At 48.6% G+C, this 23012-nt stretch overlaps 1 protein-coding gene across 1 annotated transcript in view; it reads left to right on the forward strand.

The window, feature by feature from the left end:
* Nucleotides 1-23012, forward strand: part of COPA (coat protein complex I subunit alpha) — a 79770-nt gene that overhangs the window by 34156 nt on the left and 22602 nt on the right. The window contains exons 14-26 of the mRNA XM_078882386.1: nt 487-569; nt 841-980; nt 7168-7253; nt 7808-7946; nt 8760-8922; nt 9728-9874; nt 10787-10976; nt 12028-12123; nt 16605-16693; nt 17653-17776; nt 18778-18867; nt 19133-19242; nt 20464-20541. Of these exons, the coding sequence (XP_078738512.1) occupies nt 487-569; nt 841-980; nt 7168-7253; nt 7808-7946; nt 8760-8922; nt 9728-9874; nt 10787-10976; nt 12028-12123; nt 16605-16693; nt 17653-17776; nt 18778-18867; nt 19133-19242; nt 20464-20541 (1535 nt within the window). The remainder of the gene's footprint in view (nt 1-486; nt 570-840; nt 981-7167; nt 7254-7807; nt 7947-8759; nt 8923-9727; nt 9875-10786; nt 10977-12027; nt 12124-16604; nt 16694-17652; nt 17777-18777; nt 18868-19132; nt 19243-20463; nt 20542-23012) is intronic.

The raw sequence follows: 23012 nt of genomic DNA on the forward strand, positions 1-23012 counted from the left end.
TGCCCCACTGCCTACAGTCGTTTACCAGCTGTGCTGTGCTACGTGAGCGTGTGGTTCTGGTAGGTGCGTGGGTGAGGTGTCGGTGGCAAGTTGGGGGGCCTTTGTGGTGGCACTCTTATTGGTGGGTGTGGGGTGCGGTGGCACAACAGTTAGCGCACGGTGCTTCGAACCCGACGATCCCGAGTTCGATTCCCGCTCACGACCAATACCAGTGATGATCTGGAACCGATCCTGGGCCTCCCCTAGGTTGACTCGGTCTCAAATGAATACCTGGTTGCGTTGTGTAAACATCACCTCTGGGGAGACAAATGCGAGTGGGCGTGGTGCTGGTCACCCCATCCCCTAGTGTGTTGTTCCGGTCTTCATAGGTGCTACTCGCTAACAGCACTTGCCCCAACAGTCTGTTAAGGCTATATGGGGGGATCTTTGTATCTCTCTGTGTAACTGATTGTGTTGTATATGCTACTGCTGCTGCTGTCGCCGTAGCTCCGGAAGGGAAGCGGTCGTCGGGACTCACCGCCGTGTGGGTCGCCCGCAACCGCTTCGCGGTGCTGGACCGCATGCACTCGGTGAGAGAACAGCGCCGCCTCAGTTGCACGCAAGCTGAATCTCTTTACACGTGGACATCTCTGCAACCAGTAACACAACCAGTTTCTCACGTAGCCGAGGTATTATACCTGCAGTATTAGACTAAAAACTAAACTATTTTTTATTTTACCAGGTAAGACCCCCTGAGCTATATAGCACTTTTTCAGAAGCAACCTGGCCACGAATAATAGCCTACCTATACCCAACCACCCTCTTTGTTACCCCCACCGTCTGCCTGCGCGCATGTCGCAGATCCTCATTAAGAACCTCAAGAACGAGATCACTAAGAAGGTGCAGGTACCCAGCTGTGAGGACGTCTTCTACGCAGGCACGGGGAACCTGCTGCTGCGCGACGCCGACTCGGTCACTCTATACGATGTGCAGCAGAAGAGGTACGATGACTCCGACGCTCACGGTGGTGGGGGGGAGCGGTGGGGCGCTGTGGTAACAATAAAAGCGGAACTACGACGGAATCACCGATGTTTGCTGATATTAGCCAATCAAATAAAGGGGGTGGGGGGGGTGTCGCCTGACTACTCGATTATAGTGTTTCTTGCCAATTAATCGTTTGCCAGGGAATCGATTGCCAAGGAATGGCCACGAATGAATCGCAATGAATCGACGTTTTCAATAGGCTGCCCGATCAAATTTGAGCTGGGTGCCGGATCGACTGAGCGGGAATCAATACGATTAACCTCTTTTCACAATCCACACATTGCACCAGGTGTAGACACCCCAGTTTGTGTGGTGTTGTGTGTAGACACCCCGGTTTGTGTTGTGTTAGACACCCCAGTTTGTGTGGTGTTGTGTGTAGACAACCACATTTTGTGTGTCGTTTGTAGACACCCCCAGTTTGTGTGTTGTGTGTAGACAATTCTGGCTGTCGCCTGATGAGGCTTGTTGTAATCACCGGCGAAACATCGTACTCGAATTGTCAATGTTGTGGGTTTACTCTCCCAATACACTGGATAGTGCTGAACTAGAAACCAATTGGCATGTTTTGTTTATGTGGTAAATCTTACCAATTGGCTGTGTCGGGTGGTGGTGGGTTCTTACGACACGTTTATATTGACACGGTCTAACCCAAAAAGAACCCCTCTATTGTAGACACCATGAGACCGAGATGTGCAAGATGCGGTCAACTGCTTGTTGTTGTGTTTAGTTTGTTGTCCTCTGCACTTCCGATTAGCACAGTTGGCTACGTACGGCACAAAAGAAGTTCAACACATGTAACATACATACGTGTAGACGCTGAAACGCGGCCCAGCGGGAGTTCTGTTGTATGTCGGGTTATGAAATTTGGATGAAAATAATAAAAAATAATAATTTTCCGAAAAATGCGCAAATTGCATTAATTATGTTAATGTGTGTATTAACATGCATAAATTATGATAATGTGTGTGATTAAATGCATAAATTATGATAATCTCGGAGATAAGCGTAGTAATTTATGCGGATGCTTGCGATTATGTTACTGTGAGCAGTTATGATAATTAGGCTTAGCTTCGTTTATCCATTGTTATATCAATCAGGATAATACGATTATCATCGATTAAACGTTTACCGATTATCTTAGTGTGTTTTATGATATTTTAGGTCTCCATTTTCATATCTCATCGCAGGATACAGTTATCAAGAATAAGATAGTTTTGCATGGACTTGGAAAGAAGCACTCGAACAGTTGGTGTTAAGCAATTTTATTCTAAACAAGCACATGACACTCTCTTATCCGAAAGCAAGTATACGTCAATAAATTCATGGACAAGATTATGCAGTAACGAAAATGAATGACTAAAAATACTTCTTCATTGGCGTGATTATGCAGTCAACGAAAATGAATGACTAAAACATTTCTTATTCATGTAACTCGACGACAGCAACTGCTTTGCACGATCAGTTGATATTGAACGCACCACCTCGAAATGGCAACCCTTTTTGAAACGCAAAGACAATTTATTTTTTTGTCTTATTCGTGTGCGTGCTGTGTGTGCGTTGTCCCCTTGTAATATTAATTAATTCTTAGAGCCGGGAGTTGTGTCGTTAGCTTGTGTGGTGTGGGAGGATACGAACAGCGGCCAGAAGTTTTCTCTGGGTTGGGCGTGGCCGCCGCTCTGCTCCTGCTGCTCCCTCGCTCTCTCTCCACTGCTGGACGACGAGTTGGCACGACGCTCGGTGACGCCCGGTGACGTCCGAGTCGTGCTGCTCTTGCGCTCTCTCTCCCTCTACTGCTAGATGACGAGTTGGCACGATGCTGTCCTTGAAGATGCTTGGTCGCTCGTGGCGCTCGGTGTCGCTCGGTGTCGCTCAGTGGCGCTCGGTGGCGCCCGGTGGCACTCGGTGGCGCCCGGTGGCGCTCGGTGGCACTCGGTGGCGCTCGGTGTCGCTCGGTGGCGCTCGGTGGCGCTCGTTCGGAAGACTTTGACTCTTTTTCTCCACCGCGGGATGACGAGTCGGTTTTGGTTGATGCTGGTTGATCTGGGTGTGTATTAGACACACGGCGCATTCGATGGCGCTGTCCTCTTCCTCACAGTCGTTTGACCAGGCTTTCTCCACTACTTCGCGCTCTCTGCTTTGCTCGCTTGGTCGACGCTTGGCGATCTCCGCCCTTTTACAGGTTGATTGCTTGTCGTCGCTCGTCACTCTCTCTGCTCCGTGCTTCCCTTGTTCGTGCAGCTGCCAGCTTCACTCGCACTTAACTTCGTTCTGCGAGAAGCGACACCTGCTATCGGCATCGGTGTTTCGTTTCCTCACGACGCTCCGCCAGCCGGAGCACGGCTGAAACCCAGCCCCGACCCAGGTTGAACTCAGACTTCTGCGACTCGAACGACTCCTCCTCGTTCCATCACTTCTCGAGGCACAACCGCCCCAGCTCTCTTGCGAGCCCCTGTCGCAACGCTGCGTCGCAAGCCGAGTTGCGAGACTGAGCACGACTCAACCCAGACTGACTGTTCGCTGTCTGCGCCCGTGCCTAACTCAAAACATGACTCCCCTCTACGCATTCCTTGCGAGCGGGCAACAAAAAACACAAAGAGAGCGAGAAGAAGCAGACACCCCCGCGACTCCTCCTCGCGACCTTTCCTAACCCTCCAAGCATTCATGGGCCATCTGTTTGTGCTGCGGGGAGACAAAGACGGCCGTGTTTAACTCAAAACGTGAGCACCCTCTCCTCTCTCCGCGTCTCTTGCGAGAGAAAACAAACAATGTCAGCACAAACCCCCCCCCCTTGTGACCTTTTTGCTCCCTCCTTGCTTGCCAGACCCCGCTGGAAGACAAAGGTGGCTGAGGAGATGTTTGTAATACATTTATGTGGTCCTGTGTGTTACATTTATTCTTGAATTATATTTTATGAGTTCCTTCGGTCTTAGTATCGTGGTTATCATTCGTCTATGTTTAATGAATATTCGTAATTATCCTCGTCACATTATTATTTTGGGGCTTCGCCAAGTTTAGTTCTCCAGAGATTGGTGTTTTATTCTGAGTTATATTTTAATGTCCTGAGGTTAAATGTAACTATATTTCCACTTAAGCTTTCTGGAATTCGTACTCTTTAGTTTTTCGGAATGTCATGTAGATAGGAAACATATAATTCAAAATAATATGTATGCGGTGAATACGAGTAATATAAGATAATTACGATTTAAAGCTTTCGTGACTGCAGGGATTCATCTTCTTGGTTCTTTCGGTAAAGTCACGTAGAAGGGAAGTAATAAAATAATAAAAATAAAACATAATAAAACAATTCTCACGACGTTTCGGCCACAACGCAAGCAGCCATCCTCAGGCGAAGAATGAAACACCCCAAGCTTGGAGCGTATATTTAAGCTGGGTTAGAAGGGGGGGAGGTGGGAAGAAGAGCGCCTAAACAAAATAATTTGCATATCAAGAGGAATTCAGCATATGGAAAATGCGTAGGAGGTGGGCGGGGGGGGTTCCAAATCAATACTATGCCCGTGCATTATGCAGGATTAGCAGCATCAAAGGGGGGGGGGGAAGGGGGGGAGCATTAACAAAGGAAAGGAATGTTAATAGTATGTAGCTGTAGTTACTAAACAACCACGTAAAAAACTACAGTATAAACTGCATGACAAACTAAAGTATAAACTACATAGCATCATCAGTAAACTTACTATACTCTACAATAAGCTGAGTTACTAACAGTAAGTAATACATGAAAAATTCTACGTTGTAAAAAATTATATAATATGCTTCCATCTAAACTTTATTCTCTTACATCACACGCGTCTATACCGTACTATATACTTCCATAGGCAAAACCTATGGAAGACCATCACCTTACCCTACATTGCTGGGGTCACAAAAAAGATCTCCAAAATCCTGATTAAACACAAGATCCAGGTCCGATTCAACACAGTACATAAAATCCGTGATCTGGTACCGTCTGTAAAAGATGTGGTTCCAGACATACAGTACCCTGGTGTCTACAAACTAAGTTGCCTCTGTGGTAGCAGTTACATTGGGGAAACCAAACGACATGTCTCGGACCGCATCCGTGAACATAAAGCTGACCTGAAACACTGTAGGACAAACACCTCAGCCGTGGCAGATCACTGTTACAACTCAGTGGGCTCACATGACATTGACTTCTCCAAGACAGAGGTTCTCTGCAAGCCATCTGGCTATCATGAGAGATTCGTACATGAGGCGATCCACATTTACAAACACAGAGACAATTTTAACCGAGAAGATGGATTCTGGCTTAGCAATCACTGGAAGGACGTAATAAACCATTTTGATACACATTAGGGTGGGTAGAATAATACATAGTGTTATATTAAAAATGTATAAGGTATAGGGTGGTTTATAGCAATACAGTATGTAATTTAATGTTGGTTTTGCCTATGGAAGTATATAGTACGGTATAGACGCGTGTGATGTAAGAGAATAAAGTTTAGATGGAAGCATATTATATAATTTTTTACAACGTAGAATTTTTCATGTATTACTTACTGTTAGTAACTCAGCTTATTGTAGAGTATAGTAAGTTTACTGATGATGCTATGTAGTTTATACTTTAGTTTGTCATGCAGTTTATACTGTAGTTTTTTACGTGGTTGTTTAGTAACTACAGCTACATACTATTAACATTCCTTTCCTTTGTTAATGCTCCCCCCCTTCCCCCCCCCCCTTTGATGCTGCTAATCCTGCATAATGCACGGGCATAGTATTGATTTGGAACCCCCCCCGCCCACCTCCTACGCATTTTCCATATGCTGAATTCCTCTTGATATGCAAATTATTTTGTTTAGGCGCTCTTCTTCCCACCTCCCCCCCCTCTAACCCAGCTTAAATATACGCTCCAAGCTTGGGGTGTTTCATTCTTCGCCTGAGGATGGCTGCTTGCGTTGTGGCCGAAACGTCGTGAGAATTGTTTTATTATGTTTTATTTTTATTATTTTATTACTTCCCTTCTACGTGACTTTACCGAAAGAACCAAGAAGATAAGATAATTACTAAAAAAACGTATGGTTTGTTGGTTAATTCTCTTTGTTAAGTTTCTACTTTTCGGTTAGGAAAACGTTAAGAAAACGCGAGTGGCAACCGTTATTATCCTTTACTCTGCTCTGCACCCCCTCCGTGCATCTCAAGATGTTTTGGGAGTTCAGGTCATCGATCTTTGTCCATCTGGATGTCTCTGACCTCTCTTGTGACCGACTTCTTACCAGTTTAATGGCCGTTTCACAGATTCCTGGTGTGCTTGTAGTGGGTTGTTTTAATTATTTAATTTAGAAAAAAATATATATATAATAAAAAAAAATATATATTTTTTTTTATTATTCTTAATATTAATAACGGAAAACAGGGCATAGATACAACAGTTCGTTTTTCCACTCGTTGTAGTTCTAATCCGGCTGGCCGCCTTGGTCATTACTGCGGCGGTGCGTACTTGCTGTACAAACCCAACCACACCCAGTTCGCCTCTTGAAGATCCCGTGGGAGCCATTTCGAAATGAGCGCGGGGGGGGGGCATTGGGTGCGGTCGGCGTCGCAAATACAAATTTGCCAAGTTAGAAATGTACCGGCCAATTACCTATTTGGTATCACACAGCAGCAGTAATGTCGCCCCCTACTGTGAAACTGCCACAGACCATGTGAAATGGCGGTGCCTTCTTTCAGCAATGCTCATGCTGCGCCATGAGAAAAACAGCACCACAACCACATACACTGGATTATTATTAGTAGTGTTATAATCGTGTAGACGCTGTGCGACTGCCATCTGTGTTGTAGAGTGCACCCTCCCTCCGCATGTGCCAATGAGCCACACGTTGGTGCGGTGGCGCGTTGGGCTAGCACTGCACTATGCTACGAACCCGGCAAGCCGAGTTTGATTCGAGTTTGATTCCTGCTCACGACAGCCAACATCGGTTCTGCAACTTCACCTACGTCAACTTGGCCTGAAATGAGTACCCGGTGCAATGTGTACACGTCGGCGTGGCGGTGTTGGCCACCCTCCTCCGTGCGCCTCCATAGGTGTCGCTCACTCGTAACACTTGACCCTGACAGTCTTGTTAATGCCCGCGTGGGGTGGGGGTGGTGGTTTGTCTGTGGCTTCTCCCTCAGGTCTCTAGCGTCGGTAAAGATCTCCAAGGTGAAGTACGTGGTGTGGAGCGCCGACATGTCCCACGTGGCCCTGCTCGCCAAGCACAGTGAGACGCGCGGGGGGGTGGGGGCGGGTGGAGACGCATGGAGAGACACGTAGATGGGGAAGGAGACATGGTGGGGTGCGTTGATACATGAAGAAAGATGTGGGGGAGATGCTTGGAGAGAGACACGCGGGGGGGGGGGGAGGAGACATGGTGGTGGGGGGGAAACATGCTGATCGGACATGGAGGAGAGATATGGGGAACGACACTCTGGGTGGCACGCGGGGGGTAGAGATGCACGGAGGGGGGGACGTGGTGGAGAGACGCACGGGGGGTGAAACATGGGGGGAGAGACTCACGGGATGACGCAGAGAATCGGACACCAATGGGGAGACGTGGTGATGCGCAGGGAGACACGGGGAGAATTAGATGCCGGGACAGGCGAGGCAATGTGTCGAGATAGGGGGTGCGTGGGGAGATCCGTGTGGTTTAAGGGAGGCAACAGAAGGCGCAGGGGTTCAGTGGGGAGAAAAGTAAGGCGTGCAGAGGGGGAGGGGGGGGTGCATGGTTATATCGCTTGACTCCCTGTGACGTCGCATGTGCCCCCCATGGTGCAGTGATCATGATCTGCAACCGTAAGCTGGAGTCGCTGTGCAGTGTCCACGAGAACATCCGCGTGAAGAGCGGAGCCTGGGACGAGAGCGGAGTCTTCATCTACACCACATCCAACCACATCAAATACACGCTCACCAACGGGTACGTTGCCCACTATACTGCTCACTATGCTGCCCACTCTACTATCAGAATCAGAATATTTAACCTGGAGGAATCCGATGAGCTATAAAGTTCTTTTTCACAGATGTCCAGTAGGGGCTGGTAAGAACGTTACAACATCAATACAAAACCATGATAGTCGTGCAAAGTACAAGAAAGGTAAACGTCACCCAAACACATACAAATAAAACAACCATCCCCATCCTGCCAGGCAAAGCCCACTGAGGTTTTCACTTATTTTTCAGAAGCAACCTGGCCACAAACGATAGCTCAACAAAGTGACCCATCATTTGGTCATTTATAGCACCAAAATAATCAAAATAATACTCTTTGGTTCTTTCGGTAAAGTCATGTAGGTAGAAAAAAAATAGATCACGACGTTTCGATCGTAACACAAGTGACCGTCATCAGGTGGAACAGATACAGCAGGAGAAATAATCTCAATGCATGTTTCCACATGTGGAGGGAAAAAACAGGACCTGGTGAAAAAATCCACATGACCACAGGAAGAACATGCACACTCTAAACATGCAGGAGTCACGGTCAGGATCAAACCCCTGACCTGCATACCAGGCGAGGAAAATAACATCTCACCACCTTGGTGCCCCTTGAATACATAAATAAAAGTAAGTTATAATTGCATTATCAATTCCCAAGCTTCAGAAAAGCAGTAAAACGACAGGAAAACAAGTCCCAGACCACACCAAGACAACACACAGTCCCTCAATAACCCTGCACTGGCCAGTACACTACACTGCGTGTCTCCGTGTCTCCCGCGTGTCTATGTCTCCGCAGGGACCACGGAATCATCCGCACGCTGGATCTGCCGATCTACGTGACGCGCGTGCGTGGGACGAGCGTCTACTGCCTCGACCGCGACAGCCGCCCCCGCGTGCTGACCATCGACCCCACCGAGTTCCGCTTCAAACTCGCCCTTGTCAATCGCAAATACGACGAGGTGCGGGGGGGGCACTCGGGAGGGGTGGAGAGGCTCGGGATTAGGCTTCGTCTCAAGCGAGCCCATGAGCTCAAAGCCACCGCACACTTTACTTGCTGAGCCAGCTCTGAGCCAACTCTGAGCCGTGGTCCCGCCTACACTCAGGATTTCCACAAGCCTGAGCTCGAGTCACGAGCTAAAACTGAGCCTTCGCTCAGTTTTAGCTAGGTGGGAGGGACCAGAAGAAGGAGAAACGGGGGAGAGAAACTTTAAACTATAAAAGATTTTTATTTTTACCAGATAAGGCCCACTGAGCATTCCTAGCTCTTTTTGAGAAGCGACTTGGCTATTGCAATTGATAGCCCAATTAAGTGGCTTATCACGTGGAAATTGATAGCAGCCAAACACTCTTAAACGCATATTTCTAAATGTGGACGTAAAAACCGGAGGACCCAGAGAAAAATTAATGCGACCACGGGAGAACATGCAAACTCCAAATACGGCGTCAGAGTCGGGATTTAACCCACGACCTCCTTTATACCAAGTGAGGTAGTTAATATCTCGTCACCTTGGCGCCCCAGAACAGGGGAGCAGGGAGGTAGAGAGAGAGCGGAGAGATCGAAAAGGGGAGGAGCAGAGAGAGATGAAGGGAAAACAGAGTAGAGAGTGTGGGGGGAAGTCGGTGGTACAGTGGGTGTGTGCTGCATGTGTTTGTGTGCTACGTGATGTGTGCTGTGTGTGTACGCATGCACTGCACAGGTGCGCCAAGGGTGTGCGCTGCACACGTCACTCCATTTCCTTTCGCTTTTGTTGGCCACTGCTGCAGGTGCTGCACATGGTACGCAACGCAAAGCTGGTGGGGCAGTCGATCATCGCGTACCTGCAGAAGAAGGGCTACCCCGAGGTGGCGCTGCATTTCGTTAAGGACGAGAAGACGCGCTTTGCCCTCGCGCTCGAGTGCGGCAACATCGAGGTGCGCAGAATAACGCGAGTAATCGTCGTCGTCGTTGTCTTCATCATGATCGGATGCATTTTTTTGCGCTGTCATTTCCTATTTAGAAACGTGCTTTTAGAGTATTTGGCTACTGCTGTAAATGTCCACGTGACAAGCCGCTTCTTTGAGCTTTCATTTGTGGCCAGGTCGCTTCTGACAAAGGAGCTACACAGCAGTGGGGGTTGGTGGAGCACACACAGGTGTTGCGAAACTCCCTCCCAATGGGTGGGAAACGAGGAAGAGCCAGGAGAAGGCAGTGCAGCTAAAATGTGGATTCGCATCTTTTCCGGATTGTGTCGGGGATAAAGTGTTTCCCCCTCGCACGAATGGTGTTTTTTCTGGGTGTTCAGGTTTCCTCCCACATGTAAACATTCGTTATTTGACCAATAACACCTTAATATATATATGACTTGCAGAGCTTGTGACAGTTGTGGCTCCTCATTTTTCCTAATAATTCTCTCTTTTTACAAGTGCGAGCAAATCCTGTATGTGGCACCGTGTTACAAGTTAACGTCATTATTAATAATGATCAATCTTCAGTAGTTTCACTTCACGGGGGGCGATGATTAGTTGCTATGCATTTAATATCCAATTGAGTAATTTGAGGAATATATTTTAAAATTTGGGTTCGTGACGGAGGCACGCAATGAATAACGTCGCGGGGATCTTACGCATACGCTGCGAACCACTGCAACAAGTGGCGAACACGCTACCTCTGGGCCACGCATCGCACGCCTGCATCGTGCGTCGTGCATCTGCATGGAACGTACGGCTGCATTGTGTGGCCTGCATCTATATCATGAGTGCGTCTGCGTCATGCACCCGTATCCCAATCGTTTACAATGCACCTCTGCCGTTTCCCTTCATTTACGTTACCGCGCCCCTCATCAGATTGCGCTGGAGGCCGCCAAAGCGTTGGACGACAAGGGATGCTGGGAGAAGCTGGGCGAGGTGGCGCTGCTGCAGGGCAACCACCAGATGGTGGAGATGTGCTACCAGCGCACCAAGAACTTCGACCGCCTCTCCTTCCTCTACCTCATCACCGGCAACCTTGACAAGCTGCGCAAGATGATGAAGATCGGTACGGCCTTGTGCGTGTATCTACGCCCGTGTGTGTCTGTGTAGCGGTTAGCGTGCTTCACTACAAACTCGGCGACCTGAGTTCGATTCCCGCTCATGGCCAACACTAGTGACGATTACATGAACCAGTCCTGCGCCTCTCCTAGGTCGACTCGGCCTCAAATTACTACCTAGTGCAGTTTGCAAACATCACCACTAGTGAGACAAAGACGGCCGGGAGTGGTGTTGGCCACCCACCCCATCATGTGCTGTGCTGGCCTTCATAGGTGCTTGCTAACTGCACTAGCCCCAAAAATCTGTCACAGTCTATAAGGGAGATCTTTTTCTTTGTTTTGTGTCTGTATGTTTCTTCGTGTGTGTCAACGTACATGGGTGTACGTGCATCTCTCTGTCAGCATGTGTGTATTTGGGGAGCGGTAGTGTAGGGGTTAGCGTGTTCTACTACAAACCCGGCGACCCGAGTTAGATTCCCGCTTATAGCGAACACCATTGATGGTTATCTGATCAGGTCCTGGGCCTCCCCTAGGTCGATTCAGCCTCAAATGAGTACCTGGTGTGGAGTATAAAAACATCGCTCCTGGGGAGACAAAGGCGGTCGGGTGTAGTGCTGGCCACCCACCCACTCGTATGCCGTTCCAGCCTTCAAAGGTGCTCACTAACAGCACTAGCCCCAACAGTCTGTTAAGGGTATAACAGGGATATTTGTCTTGTGTATCTGTGCAGGGAATGGTAGTGCAGCAGTTAGCATGCTAAGCGTTAGTGCAACGGTGACCATTGTTCAATTCCTGCTCATAACCGGAAACATCGTGACCATTATCGAACCGGTCTTGGACTTCCCCTAGCGCAACTCCATTTTATATGAGCAACTGGCGCAGTGCATATTCAACATCAGCACCGGGGAGACAAAGGCAGCCCGGGGTATGGTGTTGGCCACACCATCCCCTCGTGCCTTTCCAGCTTCCATAGGTGCTACTCGCTATAACATCTTTTGCCTCACCAGTCTGTTAAAGGCTATACGGGGGGCGGGATCTTTGTCTTTGTGTCTTTCCCAGCCGAGATCCGCAAGGACGTGAGCGGCCACTACCAGAACGCGCTCTACTTGGGAGACGTGGCGGAGCGAGTGCGGGTCCTCAAGAACTGCGGCCAGAGTGAGTGTCCTTACACCCACAATCAAACTGGGCCAGAGTGAATGGTGCGTGCGGACGTGTCTATGCGCTTTTGTCATTGTGAGCATCTCGGTCCTCTACTATTGTTGAAGAGCAACTGCCTCCCCAACTGCCCAGTAGCATCCTTAATGAGCCTCCTCCATAGAGGCCGTTCTTGACACCTTCTGGTAACCGATCTCTGGCACATCCACTCCGCATCATAACGAGCGGAGGTGACGGTGCGGTAAAAACGCAGCAAGTTGGCACAGGGGGTGCAGATGTCAGTCATATCAGTCGGTGCCACCCATGTCACCTGCATCTGTCTCCGTGAACTCCTGCCAGCAGCGAGTCTTTCAACAGTTTAACGTGGCCTCAAAGTGCACCTAGCCCAGCGCCAAGCACCGTGCTGACGTTGCCGCCACTTTGTGGCAAATGGCGGCTGTCGTAACACGCGGAGCAGTGGTGCAGTGGTTAGCGGCACCACTCTACGAACCCGACGACCCGAGTACGATTTTCTGCTCGCCGTCGCTGACGAATATCTGAACCGGTTCAGGGACACCCCCAAGTCGACTTAGCATCAAATGAGTACCTGATGCAGCATGTATTAAACATCAACAGTGGCATGGTGCTGGCCACACAACCCCCTCGTGTGCCATACCAGCCTTCATAGATGCTGGCTAACGTAATGATAATATCAACTTGTAACGTGGCGCCACTGCCGCACAGTATTAACTTCACTATCGAAGGTGTGACGAGGAACCACAGATGAGCAGCAGCAGTCAGGCGGCGAAGAACCGGCGCTACCAACATATTGCCCAAGCTCTGGTTCTATATATGGACGTATTGGCGGTACATTGGTGCAGCATAAGAAACCGGTCCTCATAAAACAATCTACAATCTAAAATCTGTTTATCAGCCTTTAATTTGCCCTGTCACCAAGTTTAACACGATTCGAGGGTTTATTCAATCTACTGAGACTTGCTAAAAAATATCAATATTGAACGTTGATTTGGGTCCGTTGAATTGAGGAACCGTCTGACCAAGTCTAGGGCACGAGTCAAATCTTCCTTTTGAACATGGAGCAGCCAATCGTCATAAGGCTGGGTGCCGCTATTTACGGCAACATAATGAAGCTTTGTGTTAAGCCGCTTTTAACATTCATCTTCCGACCGCTTCCACATCATGAGAACTGATTTTGACGTACACCCCGCAATATTTTTTTACCGGGGTTGCGAATCCTCAGAAAATAAATCATTCTTTTAATTTTTTATAAATATATATATCTATAACGTGCACCACCGTTGTACCGCCAATACGTTCATATGCAGGGTGTCCATAAAGCCCCTATCTATTTTATTGAACTAATGGTATTTTTTTTTTATTTGCAGGACCTTATGAATATGAATGGTACAAGAACGTGCGATGGTAGTAAAAGTTTCAATAAGATCGGGTCTCTTGTCATTTCGCAAATATCGTGTCGGGACAACCTTTACAAATGTTTTCCAAATCGCTGGATGTGACACAGTGGCAAGAGGCCCTGGACGGCCCCATCTCTGGATTGAACACCTTCCAGATGTCTTTGCATGGGGCTTTATCAAGTTAGAGGTGTATCGAGCAAGAGTTACAGATCTGCAAGGTTTACGAGATCATGGATAGGAGCGGCAGTTACAAAAAATAACACCATAGATGTTGCAAAAGCTGTTCCGCAGTGCAGCTGATAGATTTGAGCTGTGCAAAGATATTTATGGTGCTCATGCAGAATCCAATGCTTAATTGTAATTAATACATATACCTCTGATTAATTACACTGGTCAACAAAAAAAAAGTTTTTATGGCCTGGACTTTTGCAGCTGTTTTAGACTAATTTCAGGCTGCTGATTCCAAATCTGATCTCAGATTTGCTCTATCACATCTCATTTTCATGCTATCGGCATACCCCATTTTAATTGATATTACCCGAAATTAACTCTGTCACTTATGATTGCAAGTTGTTGCGAGTCAGTGACTGCTTTAGTGTTAAAATATTGTGCTGTATTTTTAGGATAGTGTGTTTATAATATCATTTTATGTAGATATCCACCACATTTATTTAATATTTTTCTCCTGCAGGGCGTGGTCTAACAATGGCTACAACATCCAAAAGAAGGAAATGCAGTAATGACCCAGATATATTCTGCTACATCTGTGGTAGCTTCACTTTGCAGGATCAAAAGCGCAACATCAATACCTTTGTCAAGAAGGTTTATCTTGCCTACTTTAAAGTACGACTTGGAGACCAAGACAAAAATTGGGCTTCTCACAAAGTGTGTAAAACCTGTGTTGAAACTTGGCGATCATGGTCTAAAGGAAAGAATGCTAAGCTGAAGTTTGGTGTGCCAATGGTTTGGAGAGAACCTACAACCATTTGGATTACTGCTACTTCTGCCTTGTCAATGTAAAAGGTTTCAATGAGAAAAACAAACAACACTTACAATACCCAGATATCCCATATGCCAGACGACCAGTTGAGCACTGTGAGGAAATGCCTGTGCCTGTATTTACTGAGCTACCAGAGATTGATGTTGAATCCCTCAATTTACCTGCTTCTACAGATAATGATGATGATGCTCAGATTGAATATAAGCCATCTGATGCAGATTGTGATAAAATGTATCTGTTTAGTCAGCCTGAATTGAATGATCTTGTAAGAGATTTGTGTTTGCCAAAGCAGTCTGCTGAATTGTTGGCTTCCAGGCTGCAAGAGAAAGGACTACTCAGACCTGGCACTAGTGTCTCCTTTTATCGTAACAGAGAAGCAGCACTGCGAAAGTACTTCCATTCAGATGGTCAACTTGTTTATTGTAATGATGTTGAAGGGCTTCTCAATATGGGACTGCCCGCATATGATTCAAGTGAATGGAGACTTTTTATTGACAGTAGTAAAAGGAGTTTGAAATGTGTGTTACTTCACAACAGAAATATATATGGTTAAATCCCAATAGGACACTGTAAAAATGAATGAAGAGTATGCCAACATCAAGATTGTTCTGGATCAATTGGAATACCATGTTCATGGATGGCTAATTTGTGTTGATTTTAAAATGGTTAATTTTCTGCTGGGTCATTAGAACACTGGGTTAAAAAGAACTGGCCACCAAGAATCAGTTTGACGCCTGGTGACAAGAACATCAAGAATGAGCCTCTGGTTGATAGGAATAAAATTGTATTTCCCCCACTGCACATAAAACTTGGGTTAATGAAGCAATTTGTCAAAGCTCTTGATCACACTGGAGACTGCTTCAGCTATATATGTTCAACCTTTTCAAGTCTCAGTGCCGAGAAGTAAAAGGCAGGAATATTTGATGGCCCTCAAATAAGAGCACTCATCAGGGATCCACACTTTGTTACAACAATGACTGCGGCAGAGGCTAGAGCTTGGAATGCATTCTCTGATGTGGTGCGGAATTTCCTTGGGAACAGGAAAGCGGACAACTATCGAGAGCTTGTGGAGGAGCTGCTCTTGAGTTTCCAAGCACTTGGATGTAGAATGAGCATCAAGGTTCACTACTTACATAGTCACTTGGCCCAGTTTCCAGAGAACATGGGTCACGTGAGCGAAGAGCAAGGTGAACGCTTTCATCAAGACATTAAAGTTATGGAAGAACGTTACCAAGGCCGATGGGACTCAAACATGGTGGCAGATTACTGCTGGTCCTTGACAAGCTGTACATCGGAGATCGTCAAAGAAGAGGTCGTTTATGCAGATGTAACATCACTATTGTGAATGACCTTTTTGTACATATTTTTCTTATCTTCACAATTCAATTCTTACATGATAATATGCATTCACTCACATTGATATGCAGTCACTCTCACAACTGTGCTACGGCTCATTAAATGTTTGTTTCATTATTGTATATTGTATCTTATCTTATTCTTGTATGGATGTCTGTTTAGCTATTCGTATATGAGCATAAATTTGCAGTTTTTATTGAAAATGCAATATTTGATATCTCAAAAACCTGATGTGATAGACAAACACTGATGCCAGATTTGGAATCGGCACCCCAAAATTACCTTCAAACCGTTGGAATACCTTATGCCAGAAAAAGTGTGTTGACCAGTGTTATTATTCTTGCGAAATTTATCCTAAATTGCTTTGATTTCAGAAAAATAGATAGGGACTTTATGGAGACCCTTTATTAATGTGTTATCGGCCACTTAATAAGTGTTTGACACGTGGGTGGAAATCAGCGTACCCGTACAGACGGCACAGGTGGAGTCCGCCTGATTGCTGTACTGCCTCATTCTGGCAGGCCAATGTCCGGCTCCTCCTTGACCCTGATGGGAAGGGAGTTTCACAGCATCATTGTGGCGAACCACCTCAGCGCTGGAATACAGGGCATGCGTAGTCACCGCCACCTGGCCAAACAGAACTTGCTTCAACAGTCTGTCGAAGGCTATGTGGGGGATCTTGCTCTGCTGTTTGTGTGTGCCACACGCAGAGTCCCTGGCGTACCTGACGGCCGCCACGCATGGCCTGGACGAGGAGGCGGACGGCCTGAAGGCCCAGTTCGACCTGGAGAAGGAGACGGTGAGGATTTATCAGGAGAGCGCTCTTGAGAGCGAGAGTGTCCATTGAGTGTGCCTCACCACAGACTCCAGTCCCAATTCCCTCCCCTCTGCCGCCCACTTGTGTGATTCACGCTGTCACCATCTGAGAATCACACCACCCGTATCCGGAAGAATGCTGTTGCTCTGAAAACAGCTTAACACAATGTGGACATCCCAAAATAAAAATACATCATCAGACACCCAAACATAATCGTACACCCTCCTGCCTTTGGCATTCCACCTCCAAGAAGACACTGATGGCGTAACCATCGATTGCATCATCGGAGCCACAGTGGTGCGGCTGTGGCCTTGCATCACAAAGTCCCAAACTGTGGACCACGTAGTAAACTACTGTTGTCTGCACTTCTGTAATGGAGGAGTAACAACAAAACTACACGAACTTTCTCCTCTGAAACGCTCTCGTGGCTAGCAGCAGAGCTCAACATTGGCATTTAGCTTCTGAACATATTACCATCATTACCAGGAATATAATAAAATGCATTAAAATTCTTATTATTATTCCACTCGTTTACCCAGGAAAGCCTCACACCGTATGTGATGTGTGTGACGCCGTGTGTGATGTGTGTGACGCATGAGGAGCGGTAGTGTAGTGGTTAGCACGCTGTGCGACTAACCTGGCGGCCCAAGTTTGATTCCCGCTCACGGCCAATACCAGTGACGATTTTCTGAACCGGTCCTGGGCCTCCCTTTGGTCGACTCAGCCTCAAATGAGTACCTGGTGCAGTGTGTAAGAACAGCACCACTGGGGAGACAAAGGTTGTTGGGCGTGGTGTTGGCCACCCACCCCCTCGTGTGCTGTGCTGGCCTTCATAGGTGCTCGCTAACAGCACTTGCCCCAACAGTGTTAAAGCTACACGGGAGATCTTTATTTGATATGTGTGACGCCATGTGTAATGACGCGGCCTGCGTCGCGTGCAGCTGCCGGAGGTGAATGCAGATGCCGTGCTGCTGCAGCCGCCGCCCCCCGTGATGCCACTGGACACGAACTGGCCGCTCCTCACCGTTTCCAAGGGATTCTTCGAGGGCGCCATGGCTGCCAAGGGTGTGGACATACGTGGGACACGCGATGCAGAGATGCACGGAGATGACACAGAGACACGATGAGACACCTATATGTACAGGAACACCGAGACATGATGGAGACACCGACATGCAGGACACCGGGACACGATGTGACACTTAAATGCGAAATACTGAGACAAGGGGACGCTGAGATACCAGACACTGCAACAGGGGCACTGGAATACAGGACACTGAGACACAAAGACAGAAAGGGGACACAGGATTCTGACACGCTGAGGCAGACACTGAGATACAATGATACATAGGATACGGAGATACATGTGTGAATGTACACGGGTGTAAATTAACACCAGTGTGTGTGTGTATGCGCGTTAGGTGCTTAACTGAACCTGGTGACTCGAGTTCGATTCCCACTGATGGCCAACACCAGTGGCGATTGTTTGAACCGTTTATGGGCCTCCCCTAGGTCGACTCAGCCTCAAATGAGTACCTGGTGTGGTGTGTAAAAATCGTCACTAGGGAGACAAAGGCAGTTGGGCGTGGTGCTAGTCACCCACCCCCTCGTGTACAGTTCCGGCCTTAATAGGTGCTCGCTAACAGCACTTGCCCTAACAGTCGGTTAAGGCTATATACGGGGAATCTTTGTCTTTGCATGTTCCTTAGGTGCTCGCTAATAACACTTGCCCCAACAGTCTGTTAAAGCTATACGGGAGATCTTTGTCTTTTAAATGCATGTACCTGTAGGGAGTGGTTGTGCAGTGGTTTGTGTTGCGCTGTGCGGTGAACTCTATTCCCGCTCACGGCCAACATCCATGGCAGCGAATATTTGAACCAATTTTGGAGTCTCCCCTAGGTCGTCTTCACCTTAAATAATACCCAGTGCAGTGTGTGTAAAACAATCAGCACTGTCGAGACAAAGGCTGCCGGGCATGGTGCTGGTAAACCAACACCTTCATGTGCCGTGCCGGTCTGCATAGTGCTCGCTAACAGCACTTGCTTTCGGGGAATCTTTGTGAGTAGGCAAGGCAGGACAGATGGCTGCTGACCTGGACATGGAGGTGGGCGGTGGCGAGGGCTGGGGTGATGACGCGGAGCTGGTGCTGGACGAAGGTACGGGATGGACACTTCCCACGGTGCAACCCTCGTGGCTCATAGGATACTTGCCAATTACTTAGCGCATCTGCCCAACCACTACTACCGCCACCACCACCACTTCTACCGCCACCACCAGCAGTATCGCCATCATCATCACTCGCTACCACCCCTGCCAACATCATCACCACGACTACCACCAATCATCACCTGCCACCACAATCACAGCCACCACCACCGCCGAGCGAGTGAGAGAGCAAGCGGGCAACTCTTTTTCCCGCAGAGGGCTTTGCGGACGCAGTGGAGGGCACCGGAGATGACGCGGCAGTAAAGGCGGCTGAGGAGGGCGGCGGCTGGGACGTGGACGAGGACCTGGAGCTGCCCCCCGACCTGGTGGGTGATGCAGGATCAGAGAGGCAGAGATCAGATTGATGTAATATCCGTGAATGGGGTAAGCAACTTGGAGGTTGGGAACAGGAGGAGGAGGAGGTAGTGATGGGTTGGACACGGTGGGTAGGAGTGGAGGAGGATGGGGTAGGCAACTTTGAGGTTGGGAACAGGAGGAGGAGGTAGTGATGAGTGGGACAAGGTATGTCGGGTGGAAAAGGAGGTTGAGATGGGTGGGACACAGCGTGGAAGGTGGAGGATAAGGGCAGGTCACGGAGACTGGCATTGAAGTGCCACCCAGAGGTTGGTGACCAATGGAAAAAGAAGCCCTAAAGCCACACGGTGGTCATGGTGGTGTTGATGATTTTGAGACTCTTTAGGCCCACATTTTTCATCACAGCTCGGCTGTCTCAACTGAGCTGTTAGCTCAAAACTATCGCAAAACTATCGCACGCTTAACTTTCCGAGCCAGCTCTGAGCCGTGGTGGGTCCCAGCCATGCTCAGGATTTCCATGAGGCTGAGCCTGAGCCCCGAGCCACGGTTAAGCCTGAGACGCTCACTCGCACGTCTTTGATATCAGCTGAAGAGCGGTGGTGGCCCAAGCCTGAGCGGAGTCCTGAGAATTGGAAGCCAAGCCAGAGCTGAGCCATGACTTAAGAATACGGCTCTGAAACTGGTCCTTGAAGGAGGGAAAGAACTTAAAGCCAGATTGGTGGTGATGTTCATGATGAGACTCCGAGATGTCCTTGAAAGGACGTGTCACCTGTGTAACAAGGGGAAGACCTAAAGCCAGACGGTTAGCATTGATGGGACTGTGAAAGCAGACCTTGGGGGTTAGGTGGTGTCAAATGTGGAACAGCTGCCAGGGTTTGCCAGAAGGAAGTGATAGGGAGATTATCGGATGCCGCGGTGGAGAGATGTTAACTATCTGGCCTGGTATGCAGGAGGTGTGTTCGAACCTGACCCTGACGTGTCTATATTTGGAGTTTGCATGTTCTCCCCATGGTCGCGTGGATTTTTATCTGGGTCCTCCGGATTTTCCCTCCACGTTTAGAATCAACATGCGTTTAGAGCATTTGGCTACTTTTCATTTTCATATGATCAGCCGCTCGTTGGAATTCCATTCGTGGCCATGACGCTTCTGTAAAACCGACCTGGCCACAAATGGCTTCTGAAAAAAGAGTTATATAGTTATAGTTTAGATAACCCTTCGATGTTGTGTATAGGATGTGCCGTCTGGACCTCTCACCGGCGGAGAAGAGGGATTCTTCGTTCCTCCGACTAAAGGAACCAACCAGAGCCAGGTGTGTCCCACACACACACACACAAATAACTAAATACAGATCCAAGCAGCGCAATCCAACACAATGCTACATGCACAGCCTGACATCGCTGGTTCCAGCAGTATATGTGGCTATACAGGTGTAGTAAGACCGAATTAGGTGCACACACACGCAACTAGGAGGCAACACTATTTATTAAACGGTAAATAATATAACACTCTACATGAGGTGGTGACCACCTTCCTCAACTCACTAACACTCTGGAACACGACACAGACTGGACCAGGCAGGCAACGGCCTGCCTGGCCCAGGACGACGACTCGGGACTTGACGACCGAAGATGTCTTCACCTTGGAGTACAGTCCACAGCAGCCTCGCTCTGCGTTCACACCACGCTTATATTTGGTTTGGCGTGGCTGGCTCCGCCCCGGCGTGGCTGGCTCTCTTCAGGCCACGCCTCCCTTCCCAGGACACGCCTCACTTCCCCCACCTCTGGGAGGGTCCGGATCCCTCCACCACGTGACCCCCCAGGCACCCCCTTGGGGCCCCCAGCCTTCGTACGGGCCGACACAGTAGTGACCTTTCTCTGTCACTACATCACCCCCCCCTGTATAAACACACAGCCGTCCCCGGCTGTAACACAACTGTGAAACATCGAAAAGGTGTGCCTCCGAACCAACAACATCAATAAATGACCGGCGACCGATAAGAAATACAATCACGTAATATATACAGAATCGACGAGGGTAAAAGGGAACCGCATAGAAAATGGGGAATTAACAACAAATATACATGAAAACTGGCTAACCCACTTACGCTCCAGCACAGCCCCCCCCCCCGTTAGAATCACGCATGCAATGACAGTCACCCGTTAGCACCCCCCCGCCTTTCCGACGTGGCGTCACAACCAGTAGCACGCGTCGGCCATATCGGGGGGGAATTTTCATGTTACCACCCCACCGCCTTTCCGACGCGGCGTCACAACCAGCAGCACGCGTCGGCCATATCGGTGGGATTTTAACCCAGTCTCTCTCCAAGACTCGCATCGCAGCATATAGCTGTACCGACCGAGCTGGAACGACCCATCGTTCACTCACTGCACAACATGCACCCTAACAACTGAGGGATACAGTCTCAACGTAACAGGACAACTCCACCTGAACCTTACGAATCTCCAGCCCACTGTTTCAACGCGCCTCGGAGGGTCTCAACCTCCGAGCCGTCAGGTCAAGCTGTCAGCCATAGCATGACGGGACCACACTCTCTGAGCCATGTGAGCGCACAGCCCACAAGGCTAGACAAGCCACAGAGTGTCTCGATCTCCGGGCTGTCAGGTCAAGCCGTCAGCCATTGCATGACGGGACCACACTCTCGGAGCCATGTGAGCGCACAGCCCACTTGGCTAGACAAGCCACGGAGTGTCTCGATCTCCGGGCTGTCAGGTCAAGCTGTCAGACAGCATGACGGGACCACACTCTCTGAGCCATGTGAGCGCACAGCCCATTAGGCTAGACAAGCCACGGAGTGTCTCGATCTCCGGGCTGTCAGGTCAAGCTGTCAGACAGCATGACGGGACCACCCTCTCTGAGCCATGTGAGCGCACAGCCCACTAGGCTAGACAAGCCACGGAGTGTCTCGATCTCCGGGCTGTCAGGTCAAGCTGTCAGACACAGCATGACGGGACCACACTCTCCGAGCCATGTGAGCGCACAGCCCACTAGGCTAGACATGCCACGGAGTGTTTCAATCTCCGGGCTGTCAGGTCAAGCCGTCAGCCATTGCATGACGGGACCACAACGTTCATGTTAGACACGCAACACTCACTGGGCCATCCTGGTCAGGACCTGCGCCCCAAGATAGGTGACAGCCAGCAGCACAATTCCAAATCCCTGGCCGCATGTCACCATCGCAATTTAACACCATCACAACACATACAATTTGAATTATGATCCCCCACAGAACTGATCCAATGCCGAACAGGTACGCACAATTTGTGACGATCCCGAATATTCAATGGGTCACAACAATACACCTCACATCCCGTATCCGTACACATCGTCTCCGAGACTCGCATTGCAGCATGCAGCTGTACCAACCGAGTGGAGAGCAACGCAATTTGACGGCAATTAACGGAAATGCACCCCCGATCCATGTAGAACACAAGGAGCATTCTCGCACAAAAGACATCATCTGTGCAACAACGGACAGGAACCAACCAGTGAGTTTGAAACAAATCGAACCTGTCATTTCAAAATCTCCTTCAACATTAACCATGGGACTCAGGGCATTCGAATTTTGAGAGCAAAAAAACTATACACAAACCCCAAGAATCGCCAAATTGATTAATACAGTATATGCAGTATATGAAATTCGTACAGTGAATCATTTGGCGCAATGCTCCATCCAGTCCCCACATGGCAACACACACAATCAATACTCCAGACAATCCGAACATAGTAAATAATCACAAGCAAGTAGCCAACATTCCCTAC

This window comes from Lampetra fluviatilis, chromosome 65, assembly GCF_964198595.1.
Source record: "Lampetra fluviatilis chromosome 65, kcLamFluv1.1, whole genome shotgun sequence".
NCBI classification, from domain to species: Eukaryota; Metazoa; Chordata; class Hyperoartia; order Petromyzontiformes; family Petromyzontidae; genus Lampetra; species Lampetra fluviatilis.